The sequence below is a fragment of the Cygnus olor genome, chromosome 7, assembly GCF_009769625.2.
Source record: "Cygnus olor isolate bCygOlo1 chromosome 7, bCygOlo1.pri.v2, whole genome shotgun sequence".
Classification (NCBI taxonomy): domain Eukaryota; kingdom Metazoa; phylum Chordata; class Aves; order Anseriformes; family Anatidae; genus Cygnus; species Cygnus olor.
In genome coordinates, this window is record NC_049175.1 from 21,129,051 (window position 1) to 21,149,804 (window position 20,754).

At 37.5% G+C, this 20,754-nt stretch overlaps 1 protein-coding gene across 6 annotated transcripts in view; it reads right to left on the minus strand.

Moving 5' to 3' along the window:
- Positions 1 to 16,305: 16,305 nt before the first annotated feature.
- Positions 16,306 to 20,754, minus strand: part of LGI1 (leucine rich glioma inactivated 1) — a 30,267-nt gene continuing 25,818 nt past the window's right edge. For all 6 annotated transcript variants that reach the window (XM_040563596.1, XM_040563598.1, XM_040563599.1 and 3 more), the window contains 4 exons: positions 19,292 to 19,363; positions 17,870 to 18,039; positions 17,308 to 17,472; positions 16,306 to 17,223 (listed from right to left, as the gene is read on the minus strand). In XM_040563596.1, the coding sequence (XP_040419530.1) occupies positions 16,406 to 17,223; positions 17,308 to 17,472; positions 17,870 to 18,039; positions 19,292 to 19,363 (1,225 nt within the window). In that variant the 3' untranslated portion in view covers positions 16,306 to 16,405. The remainder of the gene's footprint in view (positions 17,224 to 17,307; positions 17,473 to 17,869; positions 18,040 to 19,291; positions 19,364 to 20,754) is intronic.

Here is a 20,754-nt window from a genome sequence, read left to right on the forward strand (position 1 = left end):
ACTTCTGTGAAAGAGCTGCTTCGTGCACCAGCTGCATCCATAGAGGTCAAAATGGAGATGGAGGGGGTGTCTTGGGGGAAAGGCATTCAATGTGCATATGGAAAGCCTTACAGAGTGGTTAGCGGGATAGGAACATCATTTAACCACTTCCTCATACTATGTTTTCCTTAAATAAAGCAACGCTGCCTATATTTTTACGCAGAAGAATCAGAAGGGGGAGCTGGCCCAAACAAATAGGAAGTAGAGCAGCCCCTATACCCATCTAAGAGCACAGAGAAAAAGAAACAATAAATTTTGAATTCTAGAATTTGAGCAAGTTGAGCTGTTATTAATAATTAAAATTGGAATTTATCTTTAGGAATCTCCAATAAGAGATTTACCCTCCCACTAATCTTTTAGTTGCATAAATTAATTAGTGTTTATTTTTAACAAGGGGAAATGAAATATATACCTTTAGCAAAATGAGTACTACATGGTAAATATAAACTATTTCACGCAAAATATTTTAAGCTTTCACACAAGATCGTCATAAAAACTATTTCAAGCTTTCGTTGTCTCTGATGTAGGACTTTTTATAGTCTATGCTAATCCACCAGAGGCTATAAGTAGTTCATTATCTAGGAGCTAGCATTTGATTAATATGGCCAGAATTATTTCACAAATTATTCTTAACTTTAACTTAATTTAGAAGGAAGTGCAAATGCACTTGGAAGCCCACTGCTTTCACCAGAAGCTTACACTTTGCTGTACCTTGGGACAGCTTTTATAGGTCACTGTTTCTTGGATCGCCACAAGAAGCCACAGCTATCCTTCCCCAGAGAAGTGTCATTGAAGAGCAACAGTGGGAAATGTGCTTCTCAACCGTCCTGAGGGTGGCAATCTCTCAGGCGGAAGACCTGGCACTTCCCTGGCCAGGCTTGCACAGCACAAGCACCCACAAAAGGTCCTGTCTCTTACCTAATGACGGCATTAGGTAGCTTACCTCTGGAGCCAGCAACAGCAGAAGCAGCACTTTGACTTGGTTTTTAGTAAGGAAAAACAGCAAAAGCATTTTATCCATACTACAGGCACAGAATGAAATTTAATGTGTTCTCATGGTTTGGGGCTATTTTTATAGCCTTATATTTTGTTAAATATACAGATTTTATATTTATTTTACAATTCTGCCACTCCTAAACCCAAAGCAAAATTGCACCGTAGACAATTTCAAGGAGACTGCAACACCCTCCTCTGTCCCCCCCCTTTCCTGCCCTGTGTGTCTGGCTTTGAACAGAACAACTAAGGGCAGTGCTTGTTTATGCCAAGATACATAAAGTGTTCTGTTTGCTCCTGGTCAAACTGCCAGTGGAACTGCCAGGCTTGTCTCAACTTGAAAGCTTCCACGTTCTGTTTGTAAAGTACAGCCCTCTTTTCTGAATAAGGAGAGCGCTTCCAAAATGACAGCGCAGCTGCCCAAACTAACCAGTAGGCAAATGTAATTTGCAGTCAGACTGCCCTAGATTGGAAAATTAAGTAGCTGCATAAATGTGACAAGTCAATGTTTTATGCAGCTCTTTCAAGTACAGATTAAGCCTCGTCTGTGTAACACTATGCTAGGAACTAGCTGTTCCTTTCCCCAGCACATTGCCAGCTTGCAGCCAGCAGTAGAGCAGTAAGCACCTCCTATAGTATCTTCCTGGAGCACAAAGTCTGTAAGAAAAGTTGTACGGAGCTTGGACAATTGACCATTCTGACTCACATATAGAAAATACATAGCTATATACTCACATATATAAAAATAAACTACAATACCAGCTAGAGTGGTATTCATCTAAGTTGCTTTTCATGCTCTGAGTGCAGAGAGGGGGCCACCTTCCGTATAGTCAGCACTTGTCACACAGAGAGTTTTCATGGTTTATTCTTTTCAAAGAAATACTCTTTTCAGTCCTCATCCAGAATTTAAGCAGACAGTTTTTGTCATTATAAATCTGAGAAACAAGTCAATGCTACATTACAGTTTGAGATATAAATCTGACAGGTACTTTACAGTAAAGTACTGTAATGAATCATCTGGTCTGGGTCTGTGTGCCTGGTGAGCAATCTTCTGGTGTTAGGTTTCCATCACCTTGCCTGCAAGCGCTGTCTCTGACTCTTCAGAGTGACTTTTCAGAAATTCTAACAGAAACAGGTACAAACGACAAAGCAATTATGTGAGTTTTGTGGAGAGCCGTGGGAGTTTTCTTTGAGATTATAAGAACTTTATCCATTATCACGCCATTTATTTTATCCAACTCTGAGTTATCCTAATAAGCTTTTTGAAGCACTGTTGCATCTTGGAGGTTTAGTGAGAACTAAAAAATATAAACCCAGTTAGTCCTGAACTGAACTAGCCCTTCCTCGCCTCACATAAGGGCAGCATTTGCTCCGCATAGTGCAGGCAGAGAAGGCAGCAGGTTGGATTTCTGGGTACTGCATGCAGAACACCCCCAGTTATGTCTAGCCCAGTGTGATCTTAACACAGCTGTGCCAGTACAGTTACATACTATTTAAGCTACAAAAATAGTAGAAGATTTAAATAAAAACAGCAAATTGCACTGATGGCTTTTATTCTATAAAAATCCTACTTCTTTGAAACCAATTTTAAGATCTTAATTTGAGATTTAAGTTGTCTAGCAATAAATTCATTAAAACCAATATAGGCTACTGCAAAAAAAGCAACACAGTAAATAAAACTTGCATTTGCTACTTTCCTTCTGAAAAGGTTTAGCACCAAAATAGATCAGCTCCTGAAATGCATCCAGCTCTTAAGTGCATTGTAATAGCAGTTCACCTCTGCACATGAATGCCATAAAACAAATGATCATTACAGCATCAAGGAGGTTCATTGCCCAGGTCATTCATTCAAACTCATAGTCAACTCAGAGTTGTTTGGAAATCATGGAACGGCTGAGGTTGGTAGGCATATCTGGTCCCTTGAAGGGTCATCTAGTCCAAGCCGCCTGCTCAAAGCAGGTCAACTAGAGTAGATTGTTCAAGACTGTGTCCTTTGGGGTTTTGAACATTTTCAAAGATGGAGACTGCACCACCTCTCTAGGTAACATGCTCCAGTGTTCAATCACACTCACAGTTGAAAAAATAGAAAAGAAAAGAATATATATGTTTAAATGGATTTTGTTTTGTTTTGTTTTGTATTGTAATTTGTGCCCATTGCCTGTTGTCCTGTCACTGGATACCACTGAGAAGAGCCTGGCTCCATGTTCTTTATGACATCCCCTCCCCACTCCCTCTCCCCCAGTCAGATATTTATACATATTGATAAGAACCCCCCAAAACTTTCTCTTCTCCAGGAAAAAGCTCTCTCAGCCTCTTCTTGTGTGACAGATACTTCAGTACCTTAATTATCCTCATGGCCTTTTGCTAGACTTGCACCATTATGTCCATGTCTTTCTTGCACTGGGGAGCCAAGAACAACACTACAGATGTGTTTCACCAGTGCTGAGTAGAGAGTCAACAGTCTTCCTAACGCAGCCCAGGAGGCTGTTGGTTTTCTTTGCTGCAAAGGTGCATTACTGGCTCATGTTCAGTTTGTCTGCCAGGATGACCAGGTCCTCTGCTGCTTTCCAGTTGGTCAGGTCCCAGTGTGTTCTGGTGCATGGGGCAATTCCTCCCCAGGTGTAAGACTGCATTTATTTTTCCTGTCAGCCCGTTTGTCCAGCCTGCTGAGGTACCAAGGTAGTACAATAATCTGGGGTACTAACCACTCCTCCTAATTTTGATCATCTTCAAACTTGCTGAGGGTGCACTTTGTCCCATCACTGAGTTCATTGAGGAAGATGTCAGGCACTCCCAGTCCTGGTATCAATCCGTGGTGTCCACCCTCAGTTACTGGCCTCCACTCCACTGATCATAGCCCACTGAGCCTGGCAGTTCTGCCTGTTTTCAGTCCACCTCACCGGACAGTCCTTTAGACTCACCTTGAGCAAGAGCCAGTCAACCATACATATCATTATGGTTTCTATGCTTACATAAAATATGGTTGATATACATGCATATGTAAGCCTATAATACTTCATTATACATAATTTATTCAAGGAAGGCTGAACTGTAGATTGCCAGGGTGAACAAATAATTTTATTCACAGTGGATTACCAGTTTGGTTATAGTTAAATACTGGGATGATCATTAACAAATTCTGTTTACTGTTGGACAGGAAATGGCTCTGCCTCGCCATGCCTAAGGGACATCTGCATTTCTAAAGTTAGGCATGAAGGTCAAGACTTGCACAGAGAAATGCTAAAATTGACCTCAGATTGAATTATGAATCATGAGAAATCCTTGGGGGAATCTGAGTCTGAACAGAACCCCAGGGAGCATTCGGGTAGAGGCAATAGGCACAAACTGAAACACAGGAAGGTCCATCTGAACATCAGGAAACACTTTTTTATGGAGGGGGTGATTGAACACTGGCACAGTTTGCTCAGAGAGGTGGTGAAGTCTCCATCCTTGGAGGTATTCAAAAGCTGTCTGTACAAAGTCCTGAGCCATTGGTCTAGGTGGCCCTGCTTGAGTAGGAGGCTTGGTGCAGATGTCCTCCAGAGGTCCCTTCCAACCTCAACAACCATTCTGTGATTCTGTCTGGAGGAGGTTAAATATATCCCCCAAACCCTTTCAAAGCAAAACCAACAGGAAGTTGGGTTTGACGTTGCCTGACTTTACAACATCTTTATTCCAGAACTCCAGCAATGCTTAAGTGGTTCTTCTTAATGAACCTTGCTTATAATATTTCAGGGTTGATCAAGAGACAGAGTCCCCATTCTCTAGGGCTGTGTGTATCCTCTGGAGGCCTGATAATCCTCAAAAACATCAGAGTGTTGTGATTTAGAGATTGCTTGCAAGGCTCTTTTCCTTGCCCATATCCTGCGTGAATTAAGACATTAAAGGTCCTTTGTCTTGAAAAAAAAGAGTATCTTTTTTTGGCTCCTTCCAGGAGTAAGTGTCCTCTCACTGAGCTCTCACTGAAGTAGCCCCGTCTCAGCCCAGTGAAGATAAGATCTGTATGAACTGCTGCTGTTCTATCCATTTGAGTGGAAAAGGCTGTTGTTCCCATGTATCTTGGACAAAAAAAGATAAATTTTCTTTTAATTCTTCCTCTTTATTTCTCCGATTATCCTTTTCTGTACACTGAAGGACATAAACCTCTAAGTGAACCAATAGTGCGTATTTTGGTAGCTCACTGACAGACAAGAAAATGATTGGCAGTACTGTTTTTCTTGATGATAAATCTATTTGCCATAGGCCAAACTACTGTAAGTTTTACAACTCACAGTAGCAGGTGTTTGCCCTGGTACTCAGAGGGAACAGAACAGCACTTGCTGTCTTGCTGCAGTGAAACCTTACAGATTGTTGTTATCATGCTAAAAAGGCAAAACTTACTGAGTTAGTCTCAGTGAAGAGGGTTTTAAACTGTAAATGTTTATTTACACATCTAGTGACACACATGTACCTCTGTCTCAGGTGTATTTTCAGTATCTCGGGTGCATGCACAAGTGCATTGATTGTATGCCCAATTTCTTCAATTACATGAATTAGACTGCTGACAGAGAATCAGTTGAGTTCCTTTGGGATGATTACTAATCGTGTGCAAATTAGAAAAATAAAAAACTGTCATAAAAAAAAAAATCTGAGTCTGCAAACACAATGATAGTATACACAACCATGGCATGTCTATATCTGAAAATGTGCAAGCTATCTTGAAAATGTTTTCCTGTATAAAAATGGTGATTTTATAAATTGTAGTTACGTTCCCTCTTTTAAAGAAAAAGTAATGTTACTGTGATAGAGACACTATTCCATCAAAAGACAATTTGATATGATTGAAAGTCAATCTGTCAGGGATCAATCTGTCAACATCCTAGAAGACAAGTGAAAACTAAATCATACATAGTTTATACTGTGACACAGTGAAGGTACAAACAGAATTCCTATATGTTTAAAACTAGCAGTGTTAGTTAAAATATAAGTTTTCAAGGCTATTACTTCTACTTCTTTAGAACTTGTATATTTTGAATATAAACTTTGCAAAGCAACAATGTGAAAGCCTGAATTTGGAAAAATCTCCTTTCTGGCAAAAGAAATGTGTGTGGTGTTATTCAGGCATACTGCTTAATTTCATCAGTTGAGGATACCTGAATCCTTCCTATATGTAAAAATTTTCCAGAAAAGCACACGTGATTTTTTTATACTACAACATAGCATCAGCGTAACACTGTAATTGCCGTCATTCCTTTTCAGTTGTTTATTGGGGTCATTTAAGCAGTAAAAAATTTGCAACCTTGGTGTGTTCCCTTTCCCTTACTGTACTTTCTGATTTGATGTGTCAGTACTATTCCTAGGAATGCAAAGCATTATGAGATTAGCTATAAAACTAAATAAAGTTCTGTTCCCTTTGAATGATTCTTATTTACTCATAAAGAGTAAAATCATTCTGTTCATATGGAAATGCACTATGAACTGAAATAAAATAAAAATTGAATAAGGAATCCAGGAAAAAAAAAGAAAAAGAAAGAAAGAAAGAAAGAAAGAAAGAAAGAAAGAAAGAAAGAAAGAAAGAAAGAAAGAAAGAAAGAAAGAAAGAAAGAAAAAAGAAAGGAAAGAGAAAGAAAGAAAGAGAAAGAAAGAAAGAAAGAAAAAGAAAGAAAGGAAGAAAGAAAGAAAGAAAGGAAAAAGATGGCATTTGATGTATATAAGAGAAGAAAGAATCATACTAGCATTTGTGTACATATTCCCCTAGGTCAGTGCTTCTCAAATGTTTTAAAAGGACTGTGTCTGAACTGAAAATGTAGTATTCTGAAAACAAGCAAATAGTGAGCTATTATAGGGAAAGAGGAGGGGGAACACCACCTTCTATTAATTGTATTTTTTTCTAGACATAGAGTTGAAAACTTTTCTGCAGAAAACAGTACCAATAACAGTTTGACATTTCTGAAATGAGATGCTTTATTTTGGAAATAGCTAAATTGAACATCTTGACACTGTCAGTGCCCAACATCTTTTTCATTTTAAATTATTTCCCAAATCCATCCCAATTTATGGATCTTTAAAAGAATAAATAAATAATGTTTGGCAATTTTGTTAACTTGTTTTTTTCCACCACTCTCTCGGAGGATTTATTGGTAATTGCCTTGGAATTTGTCCGGCTATTTAGTGCATATTGCTGCTTACATACAGCAGAGATTATTGTATAATCTTGTTCAATGCAGTTACTAAAGCCAAAGGTCTTGGAAGAGGCAAGGGCATATACTCTTTGAAGTACAGATAGAGAAAGCAGAAGTAGGCAACCGGTATCAGTTATGATTCTACAACATGTTTGAATAGAAATGTAATGATTAAATATATGCTCTTTATAAATTACTGAGTTAGAAATTAGTGGCAGAAAAAAAAGTGAAGTATTTATTTCCTTCTTCATGGCAGTCAGCACTGCAGAGAGAAAAGAAAGGATAACCAAAACTAGATTATGTAACTTAACGTTCATGGTGATTTTCCAGAAATTTCTTTTCTGACAGGCAGTACAGTACAAAAATCAAACATTAGAATCACCGCTGTTCTGAGCCATTGAGTGTTGGAGCTCACAAGGAGGAGTGGAGGAAAATGGAAATTGCTCAAAATTGCCACCGATCATTTCTGCTTGTTTTGTTTTGTTCTATAATGGCATTTGTGGCTGTTAAGAGAAGATAATTATTTCAATTACATTTTTTCACTGTCACCTGAACTGATTTTTTCAGCGATAGGAATGACTGAATGTGCAGTCTATCTTTGTGGCAGGGGAGAGAACTCTTTCCATCAGTTGCATTTCTTGGCACTTACCTAGTGCATTTCCTATTCTGTAAGCTATCTGCCTGGGGCTGCTCTGCAGGCCAGGAAGGGGGAAACTTCCTCACTTCCATCTCTTATGAATTATTAAGCATTCATTTGTATTCCTTACTGAAAGGAAATTATTCTTCCTTGGATTCTACTGTTCCCCAGAACAAAAATCACACACAATGTATATTCCCTTGTCACAGGTGATGAATCAATATTAGCATACTGGGCCCCTACCATGTACATATATGTATATGATACATGTATATGAATAATATAGTTATTTATATAAAACATATTTATGTACTATATATAAAACACCAGTATGATTCAGCCTGTATGCCTCTCATCTTGTTCTAACATGCTAGTGCAATGCCTGTGCCTCTCAATTTGCTTATACTAGCATGTTCAAAGTGAAATGATCTGAAATGCAACTTTAACAATTGTTCTTATGGAAAAAAAAAAAAAAAAAACTTGCAAAACTGGTTTTAAAATCCTTTCCATTCATCAAAGTCACAAATATTGATGGGGTCTTTTTTCTTTTTTTTTAAATGAAATCAGTGCTCCTTCCTTACCTCCAGGAGCTGCAATGCAGAACAGAACTCCCCATTATGGAAAAAATAAACCTTGTCGCTACCATGCACACAGAACGTACCCAATTTGAGGGATTTTGCTGTCCACAAGAGTAGTTCCTTAAGGCAGGAAACATGGTTTCTTTTTCTTCCCTGCAATGATATCTGGAGATATCATTGTGCTGTATTTCCCATACTCTTTTTATAAGCATCGCCTCTGGCCAAGTGGGCAGGACGCTGAACCCTGCTCTATCTCAGAATGGTTATTTTTATGTCCTTGTAACCTCAGCGAGCTCAGATCCTGCTAACAGTGCCAGTGTGGCAGCCCCTCAGGAATGGGCTGAGCAAGCTTTTGCAGTCTGCTGAACTCTGCAAGCTGTTCTTGGCTGCCCAGCAAGTAGACACGAAGTGAGCTTGGGTTTGATGATGCATACAAGCCAATTACTCCCTCTGAAATCTCAGCAAAACCGGGAATGCTCTGAAATGCAAGAATTGGTGTCCTCAAGACACTGCTGGGTTGTCCTTGTCTTTGGGAGGAGTGCCTCTGGCGTGCAGCTGAATTTCAAGGAAACTGCCACTGTTGAGCACACACAGAGCTTGTACCCTTCCTCCAAGGGCTGGCTTCCTTGAACAGGAAGGACACAAAGATGCTCTCAGTGCAACAAAACTCAGCTTACTGGCTCAAGGGAGCTCTGGCTGTAAACAGGGATACCACTGTAGCACAGTGGATTTGTAATAGTTTTGCCAAGTTGCAGTTCGTGCCATCGAATTAACTGATTATTTTTCAATTTTACTTAGTTATATTTATACATACTTTTGGACAACATGCACAACCACCCCAACAGCAGGATTTTCTGAGAAGCAATTGAAATTAGCTTCCTTTTTTCTTATTTATAGATCCTTTGATAGTGTCACTGCTCTCAAAATAACTTTACAGAAATTCTGAAATAAGTTGTAATTCTAGAACAAACATTCATTTCCTATTTGGTTCAAGCTAGTACAACATGATTATCATACTGCTGCTGTGGTTTGATGTACTCCAGATCCCTGCATAGAAAGGCAGAGCTTCCCTAGCTGCTGCTGTACCAGATATTTTTCTTAGTTCCAGCCCTGAAGGGAGTTTCATTGGAAGGAGTAACTGTTATCTTAAATAATGCTAAGGACAAATTGAAGATAGGGTTTAAGACTGGACTCATGCCATTGCATATGGATTATTTAAAAGCAGTGGATTTTTTAGTGGTGTTTGCAGTTTATAAACTAGGTAGTCTTTTAATGCATAAGCATTAAAAGGATGTTCTCTTTTCAGTAGTTTTCTACATATCAGAAAATTTAGGCATTCACAGGTCCAATTAAGGTTTCCAAAACTAAGCATATTTCCAGACCACAAACTGTTTCTGTTCCAACTTCGTTCATTTTCTTCCTTTCTTTTGCACTCCAGAGCAACACATTTACTGTGTTTTTGCTGAATGGGGAGTATCAGTGTATTATTGTATATGGAGGAGAAGAAGGAGCAGGATAGGGCTTTCAAATGTCACAATTGCTTGGAAAGCTCCTAGTGTTTGTTTGTTTGTTCTTCTGTCTTCTCTAAAATTGGCGATCTCTCGTATTCTAGAAATTATTCCCTCACAGGACAAAGCTATTACCTGCTCAACTATAAAATACTTTGTTTATGATATTTCTACAGTTCTAGTATTCAACTCTGCTAAACTTATAAGAAGACTGAGTTATGTTCTTCCCAAGGGAGCCCATCTCTGTCAGGACTTACATAGCTGAACCCAGCCAAAGTTGTGCAATTACATTTTTAAGCACTTGCAAACAGTTTGCCAAAATTTTCTAATAGTTGCCATTCTCCAAACATATGTTTCTGGTATCTCCCAGATTTTCCCTGTGTTTGTGTTCTCAGTATTTTAAATGCTCCTGACATTCATGTGTACATCTTATATATATTGTTTTGCAATTCTCAGCAAAGTTGAACTAATTTCTGGGGCAATGTGTTGTATCAAGGACTGAAAATAGGAAATGCCACACTGGAACAAATTCATAATCCAGCTGCGTGGCTATCATTTTGTCCCAAATGTTTATAGTCAGATGCTTCTGACAGAGTGTAAAGGACCTCCTCTTTCTTAATAATTAGAAATTATTTTAACTACTAAAAATGAGAGTTAAATTTTTTTATATACCTTGTCCGTGTAACTGATTGACTTTGCTTTCTGAATGTCATGTTTTTGTTCTCAACAATGGCCAACTGCAGTGAACACCACATTTCATTTTTTGGGGGGAAAGTATTTTCTTTATGGCCTGGGGTTTGACAAAATCAAGCATTACCCTCTTCCATACCTTCAGTGATATCTAGCACACTTCTTTGAGTCCATAATAGTTCCACAGTCTGTTTTCCAGAGGAGCGAATTAGTACTACGTGCAGGACCTCAGATAAAGCAACAGCACTGATTTGCTGTAACATGCAGTGTTATATTCTCCTGTCTATTCTGTACGTATTGTAACATCATTTGCTTCTTCCTATAGTTGTATATATATTGAGATCAGTTTCTTGTTGAGTTGTTCACAATGATGTCAAGTTGATTTTCTTTACTGTTAAAGGTTGCAAGCATTTATTTTCTATGTGTAGTATTTTGCATTTATGGACCCTGAACTTCAGTAGTCAGTCTGTCCCACTTGTTCTGTTATCTGCTTTCTCCTGAATTTTTATTCTTCAATTTTTGATTATCATTTCTGATATTTGACTGGATAAAAATGTGGATCTTTCTGGTCTCAAACTCTACTGATTGTCCCATTAACTTTTTATAAAAATAGGCACGATATTTATTACTTCCAGTTCTTTTGCACATAAATGGCTTTTAATGAGGGACTGTGTATTCTTAGCAGATCAGCCTGTTTATTCTTCAGCTCTTTCAGCATTCTTGGATATTCACCATCTGGGCAGGTTGACAACTCACTAACAGACTGCTGTTGCTATCTAGGCCTTCAAACAGGAAGTGCGATTGGGTCAAAAAGTCCTTTTTCAATTGAAATAATTCAGTAGGAGACATAAAATAATGCTGAGTTTAAAACAACTTTGGAGAATTCAAAAATTGATTTAATGAATAGGAGATTGGGACAGTAACATAATTATAACCATCACCCACTTCAACTTATTTGGTGAATAAATAAACAATTATGTTAATAGAAATATGCATATTTGAGGCAAATTACTCTCTGCTGTAACAAATTTGAAGACAGAAGTATTACACCAGCATGACTAATTGGAGAAATTCAAAGTCTCAGAGCACAAATACAACACCGCTTCTGTATGGCACACAGTGGTCTTTGTATTGGGCAAATTCCTGTGGAATAGGTTGGCCTCTGAGCACTTTGTTTAAGTGAACCATAAACAGTGCCATGCCTGTAACACCCGCCATCAGAAATCAGAGTAAAATGTAATGAAGAAAACCTGCCCATTAGCAGTAAGTCAGGCACCACAGCTCAGCCTTCTGAGCTGAACTCCTCAAGACCTCACCATTTATAGGTTAGCTCCTGACCACAGAAGCCTGTTTAGCTGTTCTGATCAATAGGAGTCAAAATCACAGCTGTACTGCCACGTTCAGGTCTACAGACTGGCAGGTGTGGGAGGAAAAGGCTTGTAGTCATGTGAAGGTAGCTGCAAATGTTTGCAATGTGTATTAACAAATCAGAGAGAAAGCATGCTACGTGGCGGAAGGGTTTGGATTTTCCTTCTGTTCAGCCTGGCTTAATTTCTACCCTGGCCTTTTTGGTGGACCATCACGGGCTCACCACTCCATTTGTGTCACCACTGTTGGGACTGCTGTGTGTGTGATGGAGAGGTGCCAAAGGAAAAGGTTGTGCCACAGACAGAGATCATGGATGCCGTGCATTAAGTCTTTTGCACAAGAACGGGGTGAGGGTCTCAGTGGTTCCCTCCCCACTGAGAGAGAATGCATTATGTGCTCAATGGTAAGGGAAGTATTTCCTTGAAATTGAAGAATCCAGGACTTTTGACACTTGCTGCGGATTTTATATTCTCTACCTAGTTTTAACATCTTGGGTATGCTGACTTCTCTGATTTTTTCATGGTGCTATTATCAGGAATGTTTATCAACAGTCTAAGGACTGTTTGTTACTTCGATGGTTTAAATATTCTTTATTTTCCATTGAATACTAACACAATATATTATAATGATCATATACATACATACAGCTGTTAGACATTTAGCTTTCCACTAGAACATATCAAAGCACATCACACATATTATTAATTTGCTAACAGTAGTTTCCCATCCTCAAGTGTATGGCTGTTATCACCCCTTTAAATTAAGCAAAAGAAGAAAAAAAAAAATAATAATTAGGAGAAGTTATAGTTAAAAGTTAAAATGCAGCTCCAAACATAGTTCACCAAAATCTACAATTTATCCCTAATTTTGGAATATTTTTAAGATGGAAAATAAGTAGAAATAGTGACCTGAAAGTCGTAGACATTACAGCAGACAAAGAAAAAAAAAAGCTACACATAGTGTAGTATCAGATATTCTGAATGTATTTTATATATCACTTTCAGAGCAGAGAATTGTATAGTCTTTTATATTTGTGCTCCTTTCAAAATATAATGAAGTAGTTGTAGGAATACAATACAATTCCATTAACGGTTGTTTCTGTCTTAGACATTAACATGACAGCAGTATTAAGGATCAGCACCATCCATTAATAACCTTCAATATTGTCTTCTGTAGTACTTTTAGTACTTTACATACTATGTCAGTCATAAACAAAATGATTAGGGAGGTTAGAAAATCCATTACAACCACAGAAGACAACCAGGCAGCCACAGTAACATATCCTGTGCTGTAAGAAAGGGATTCTTTTTTTAAACAATGTTTTTAAAAAAGTGTAAACATATATATAGTAAAAGATCCTATTTTAGGTTTTTGCCTCGGACTCCCAACAACCTCAGGAGGAATTCTGAACACAGAGCCAGTGTGGGATATGGCCTTATACTCAGAGTTGTTAAAATGATCAGTCTCTGAAGTCAGGAAGAGACACCACAGAGAGCCACCTAATGAGCCTTTATGCTCTTCTACATTAAGGATTAACTATCATGAGCACTGTTCTAAAAATACCCCAATTCCTTATGGGGTAGAATGAAATGCTCTATATGCACAACAACAAACCAGCTGTAGTCCCTGTGAAACTCTGCCTGACATCAGTTGCCTGTAGAGATGATTTTCAGAAGAGAAGAGATTTAGATTCAGCATTTTATAGTGATTCTTTGACCTTCCAAAAATGACATAGGCATCAAAAATGTTCCAAATTACTAGTGCTTGACCAAAGGTAAAATTTCATGAAGGTACAACCAAACCAATAATTCCTTTGAATACTTCAGCAGATGAATCCTGTATCATCCTATACTGTACCATGGCTAGTTTCACTCATATCGGGAATGTAAAATTCTAGTGGCTCATATTCTTGCAGGCTTTTTGACTCTCCTTTCAAGTCCAGGAGTAACAGTGAATTCCCATAAATCCATCATGTTATTTTAGAAAAGGTTAAGTCATGAAAAAAAATTATAGCACTACTGTAGCATAGGGCACATAGCTTGTCTCTCTAGTGCCATGAAACATAACCTTCTCAAGGTAAAATTGTGAAGCAATATATTGCAGTATAGGGTTCAAAAGATACTACACAGTTTGTAAATAGATGTTGGTAGCAGATTAGCAAGGTTATCCAACTCCACTTAAATTCAGCCAGATGTTGATAATATGTCCATAATGAGAAGGATACATAGCCATTATTTATATAATTTGATAGAGGGTGCATTTATGCAAGTATAATGGGAGAAATCAGACCAAAATCAGTGCACATAATGCAATAGGATCTTGAGTAAAAGACCAAAACGTAGGACAAAATGAAGTAGAAAACACTTCATGATTTACTGGTGGATTGTAGATCATTCCTTTGCCATGCAAGGTGGATTGAAGAAGAGACAATGTAAGATGAACAAACTGAGCTGGCAATCGCCATTGTGCAGCCAACATTCAGAAATAATACAAAGTTATTTAGATTCATCTGGGGTTGGAAATCATGCTCACATAAAAGCTAAGAACTTGTGAAGGAAACCTGTCAAGTGAGTGATGATTTATCAGGATGGTTTTTGGAAATATAACTTGTTAATAAAATGGAGGTGCTTTCAACTGGGCAACATAGTTTAAAATCTTTCTAGTCACACCATAAGTATATATGCAGTAGGTATTTTTAAGCCAAATACTGATGAGAGCATAGTAAGCTGTGGATAAAAAGGCATCAGAAAAATTAACTTAGAGTAGCATTGTTCACACAGGATTTTTTTTCAAATAATATTTAATGTAAAAAAAATCCCTATTCTTTATTATAGAAGCACTCTGTTCAGGGTTGGCTTCTTAAAGTATATGTTAGATGTCTTTTTTCTTAATGATTTTTTGTCTGCTGTTCTAACAGATGCTCTTAGCAGCACCATAAGCAAAAGAAAAGCGACCAAGCCTGAAACTGCTCTGCCATTTTGGGGTCTCTGTGAGTAAAAGGAGCCTGCAAGCTTGCAGAATCAGCTTGTGTCATTACCTGACATGCATAGTGTAAGTCTTATTTACCAATCAATATCTGTGAGTGTGAGAAATGTTAGAAATGTATATAAACATACATAGTATTTATGTGTATATCTTAAAGACAGCACTGAAGCACAAGGCTTGATAACTTCAAGATCAATTTGCACAGTCTTCCTGAGCTGCACCAAATGATCTTCAGCAGCAAGTGTTGGTTTCTCATGGGTGATGCACTAGATGTATGTAAACAAAAGACTTTTTTTTTGAGTTTGTAATAGATATTCATGCCAAATTCAGACCTGGTGTAATTTAACAGATATAGGTAACTTCCCTGGAGCTTCAGATGTTACACCAACCGAATTTGTTCTGCCACATTCAAAATTCCTGGAATTTCAGGAGTATCTGTTACCAAATTTCATTGAAGGATATTGGAAAAAACTATTTCACTTTCACTACACTTACTCAGAATAATGAAGAAGTTCATTGAATGTTAAATAATTGCAATTAAAGTGGAAAGATTTGACAGGGATACACAGAATTCACACAAGTGATATGTGACAGCTCAGATACAGAAATGATGCTAGCTGCAAAATAAGCTGTGCTTCTAGCTTTCAGCACGATGACAGCCCAAGTGTCATACCTGAGATTCATTCTGTGCTGCTTCAACATGAGGCAGAGGAAGAAAGACCTTCACGTCAGCTTTCATTCTGATGATTTCTCTGTCATTTTTTTTCACCAATCAGATACTTCCAACTACACACAGTACAAAGCCCCATCCTACAACTGGTCTATATAATTGAACCCTTTTTTCTGGACGGAGTCCAGTTTGAACCAGTGAATCTTCATCTAAATGCAAAGATGTGTCCAGGTAACCATTTATAGGACTGTGATTCTATATTGCATTTTCATCAAGAACTTCTTGTATATGTAAAACCCACCTGATCATACTGTGCATCTTCCATGCAGTACAACTCAGCATTGGGCAACATACCTTCTTGGGTTTATTTTATATGTGTATAATATATACACAAATAAAAATATCACCTGCAAATAATATTTGGAATGTGAAAGACACAAAATGTAAACATTTTATTTGGCAGTTGTTTCAAACAGGTGAATAAATAAATGGAAAAGTACATCTTAATATTCTTTATAGCAACAGATGCAGTTGCAGACATATTTACATATTGTGGATGCAAAGAACAGTTAATTTAATTTCTTTTTGTTAAAAAATGCAACTTCCAACACCACTAGACTTGACAATTAAAGATGAAGATACTAGTAATACTTTGTTCTAGCAATCTCAACTTTTAAAGGCATTCATTTGGAAGTAAGATAAGAGAGTCATCATGCATTTAGTTCATTTTGTCCACTTATGGTTGAAAGTCTGATGTAATCTCAGAATTATGAGTGTCATGCGCTTAAGTCAACTATGACATGTTTATAAATCAATGTAGTTCCCTTAAAACTTGAAGCAAAGAGAAAATCTCGTTTATCGATGGAGACATGTATGAAAGATCTTGGTGCCTGTATGTTTAATTCTTGAAACTTCACAAATTTTGCTTTCTCAGCATCCCAATAATAGACTTGAGTGAAAGAATAATCACTTCCAAGAATGGCATATTGATAATTACTTATCTGAAGCGGTTGGAATACCATTGACCCTCGGGATGGCATCCTTTGTAAATCCAGAAATGCTGAACCACCCCACTTCATTACTTTAGAGTCCCCAATAAATCTTGTTAAACAAATGTATACATCCTCTTTCACCTTGAAATGTTTCACTGCATATGCATCTTCCATATCTTGGATATCAAAACGCTTAACAAATTCATTTGTTCCTTTGTTCCACTGATATATTACAGGTCTTTGGGAACTACTTGACAGAATTAAATGTGGTTTGCCGGATATTTCAAGATACTCCACATCAGTATCTCTGTACCAGGCGTGCAGAGACTGATGGGAATAAAATCCATTCCCATTCCATTTGTAAACAGTGGTGAAACCAGCTTTTGAACTGTCTGCAACAACAAAATACCAGTCTTCAGCAATCCTGAAAGTTTCAATGTCATTGGGTTTTCGTATTTTAAGGATTTCAATATCTTGAATTTTTATAAACTTATTAGCAAAAATATCTCTTTTATATATGTGGGAGCCTCCAAACAGCTGTGCGACAATGACATATAGCTGACTCTCAATAACTATGGGTTTACACACAACAGTTGAAGTACCTATAAAAAGAAAAGTAAAAGACAAGGTTAGCACCACTTATTGGATCACCTGTTGTAATGTTGTTTGGCGAGCAGTGTTCATACCTGTTATGTTGTCATAATTCCTGAACATCACTTCTACGTGGTCCCATTCGAGAAAGATGCATTTTCCGGTGAAGGGCTGAGCAATAACCACATGTTCATCATTCATGTATGAGAAGGTATCTACTGACAGAGATTGGTATGGCAGGGACTGATAAACTTCAAATTCTGCAAAAGTGCACACAACATATGATAATTACAGAGATACTTTCCATACAGTACTGAAAGAACATCTTCTTAACATACATTATTACAAATTACAGTATTTAATCACTAGACCAATTTTCCTGTTGAAAAAGGAACACTGCAACCTGTTTTTAAATATTTCTCAACTAAAAGAGGTGTTATTTTGTGTCCCGGTTCTTCAAATCCTTCTATAGCCTACTGAAGTCCGAGTAGAAGCTGCAAGATAAGACCCCACTTCCAAGTGCTTCCTTTGTCAGACTTGCACCTGCACAGAATTCATATTGGTTTTACTGAAAGTTCCAGCTGGCATGGACCCTGGAATAAAAATACATAGCTTTGACTTTATTTTAACATGTTTAAATAATTTGAAGCACATTACCTGTAATAATACAATCAAATTCTTTCGGTGAGAGGCTATTGATTTTGCGCTTCTTATATTCTGGTGGGCTTTCACAGTAAATGTCTTCAACAGTTGCATTGGTGCTGCCCAGCCACTCCACTAACCACTTCAGTTTGCAGTCACAATTAAATGCATTGCCTCTAAGATCTCTACAACAAATAAATCATGCATTGGAAATAAGTAGTCAGCTGCTGTTTTCCTCCTCGCATGACAACAACAAACTGGGCTCTTGTTAAACATGTGCAATCTTGCTTATTCTCAGTTGATGCCTTCCTGGATTAATTTGTCCTGTCCCATAGTTAAATCTACATACTAGAACATACACAGATTTAATTTTATTAAGGAGCACTTATTGATAATCAGTAGGAAGTTTTTGTTGATTTCCTGTAGTTTGCCGTTACACAAAGGCCTACCAAACCGATTGCTCCATGTCTGGGGAGGTTCTTTCTTTTGGATTACCCTTTCTCAATACAAACATTCTAGATAAAACAGAAATTAAATTATCCTGATTTCAGCCAGCGAGTATTTGCTATCTCCTTTAGATGTACTCATTTAGAGGTTTAGGAGACGCAAGCAAAGGAGTTCTGTTCAAGTCTTTTACAGCTGTCTTTGGTCAGATTTCTGAAAGTATGTACAGGAATGGGCAAGCCCTGGGGCCAGACTGTGTAACCAGCTGGCCATGACAAGTCGTGCCAAGTAATGCTACAGGATACACTGACCACCTCCACAACCTGCTACTTCCACTCTACGCTATGAATCCAGCCTACCTTGTTCATACCGGGAGCAGGGAGAGGATGTTCTGCACTCATCCCAAATCAGGTGAACTGGAATTTGGTATGTTGCAAACAACATGTTTCAGTGAAGCAACTATAGGCTTTATCTATTTACCTATATTTTGTAATTTTATTGGTAACTAAGTTGTATATTTAAATAAATTTATGTTTTGGTTTGGTTGTGGTTAGATTTGGTATGGGATATGGTACTTACTGAGACACTTATGCTTTTGTGATAAAAAATTGCCTTCCCAGAACTTATTTGAACATAGAAATATTACATCCATTAAGTATCTTCCACCCTCCTCTCATATCATGCTCTTTCATGCATCCCTTAGGACATTTCCTTCTTATTCACTAAGTCTTATTGAACATGCAGATCTCTTACATAACTACTAACAATATCACTTATCTTTGCAACTAGTTGAATATCCCAAACTAAAACAACTGATCAACAACAGTAGCCAAAAATCAAGCCTACCCATATTGGGTAGTTTCTACCCAGTAATAAGATCCCATTACTGGGATTACCAGTACATATTGGTTTGAATGGTTACTCAGAACGTCCTACAAAAACAGCTCTTTATATTTTTAGTATAATTAATAGATTAATTAAATGTTTTCTTACACATTTGTTAAAGAATCCAAGCCTTTGAATATGTCTTTTGGAAGCGATTGGAGATTATTATTTGCGAGACTCCTGTAAAAGAAGATACTTCAGTATCAGTGCTAACTCATGAAATTACACATTTTTGCAAGGTGTAATATTGTGTTGTTGTTGTTTTGTTTTCTTAAGGTAAAGAACCCTAGTATTCTCCAGCACTAAATTCTCCAAGATTGCTCTAAAGAAGAGCTCATTTACTTTGTGACTCTTTCTTCCACTAAAACACCCTGCCTCCTTCTGCATTCTGACTCTTCAGCAGCCTTCCAGCATTCACAATACCTCACTTAGCAGGGTAAAAAGTGCAATCACCTCTGGTGTTTTGCCAATACCATTATTTTAAAACAATTAGTTATGATTGGATCTACTAATGTTTTCCTTAGGAGATACCAATATATAGTGTTCATATTACTGCAATCTCCCACTTTCTTGTCTCTCTTCTGGAAACAAAATCTTAATACCAGGTTTCATTTTATTGGACTTAGGCTTAGCTCATAGTTTTTGGAAATATGCAGTAATAGACAAGAAATTGCTGATTGGTATGAATTTCTTTCCTGGAATATGTTTGTATGAGTGTGTGTGTGCGAGACCAGGAAAAAAAAAAAGTCTTGTTAATTCCCAATTTTTAATGTTGGGAAAACTCCCTAAATGCACTGAGTATTCTAGCTAGTAAGGTCAGGAGGAAATGGGAGCAAGCTTTAAACAAGAAATGTATTACATTTCAGTTGCAAACATCTCTGTAAGTCCACCAAAGGTCTGGGTTCTCCTAGATGTCACTGAGGACATGAAAGGAAAATAATGTTATAGGGTACAGCTTATGTTTCTTTTGATTAACAAAATTATTTCTCTCTTATGAGAAGAAATAAAAATGGAAAGAAAGCATTCTAATTTAACATCCCAGTTAGAATCTGTAGCTAGTAAGTCATAGAACCTCTTTTATTTTTACTTTTAAACACAAAAATTATTTATTGACTACAATTTTTCTCACCAAGCAAAGCCACTTAGGCATATACTTAAACTGAAGAACAGGCCCAGACCTACTAGGCTTATTGCCTCATTTAAAAGAGAGTGTTCTCTGCCTTATCAGGTATAGTAAACATGGGATGCCATTAGTCCCTTCTGGCTTCGCAGCTTTCAAAGTATATCTGATTGTGTGTGTGGTGTATGGATCATGCACTACGCTTATGCTCAATTTTACACTCGAGCAATTATTTCAAAGTCAGGTAACTCTTATGGACAAAGCTAAGCAGACTTAGAAGAAAAGGCAGGCTTAATGTCCTATATATTCTTTATGAACTGGATTATATCAAGCTAAAGGGACAATGCCCTTGGAAATACCAGTGGTTCACCATTGCCATGGGAATATGACTAAAAGAAAAATTTATGCAAGGTTTATGCATTCACCAGTTTTTGGATAAAAACTTTGCAGT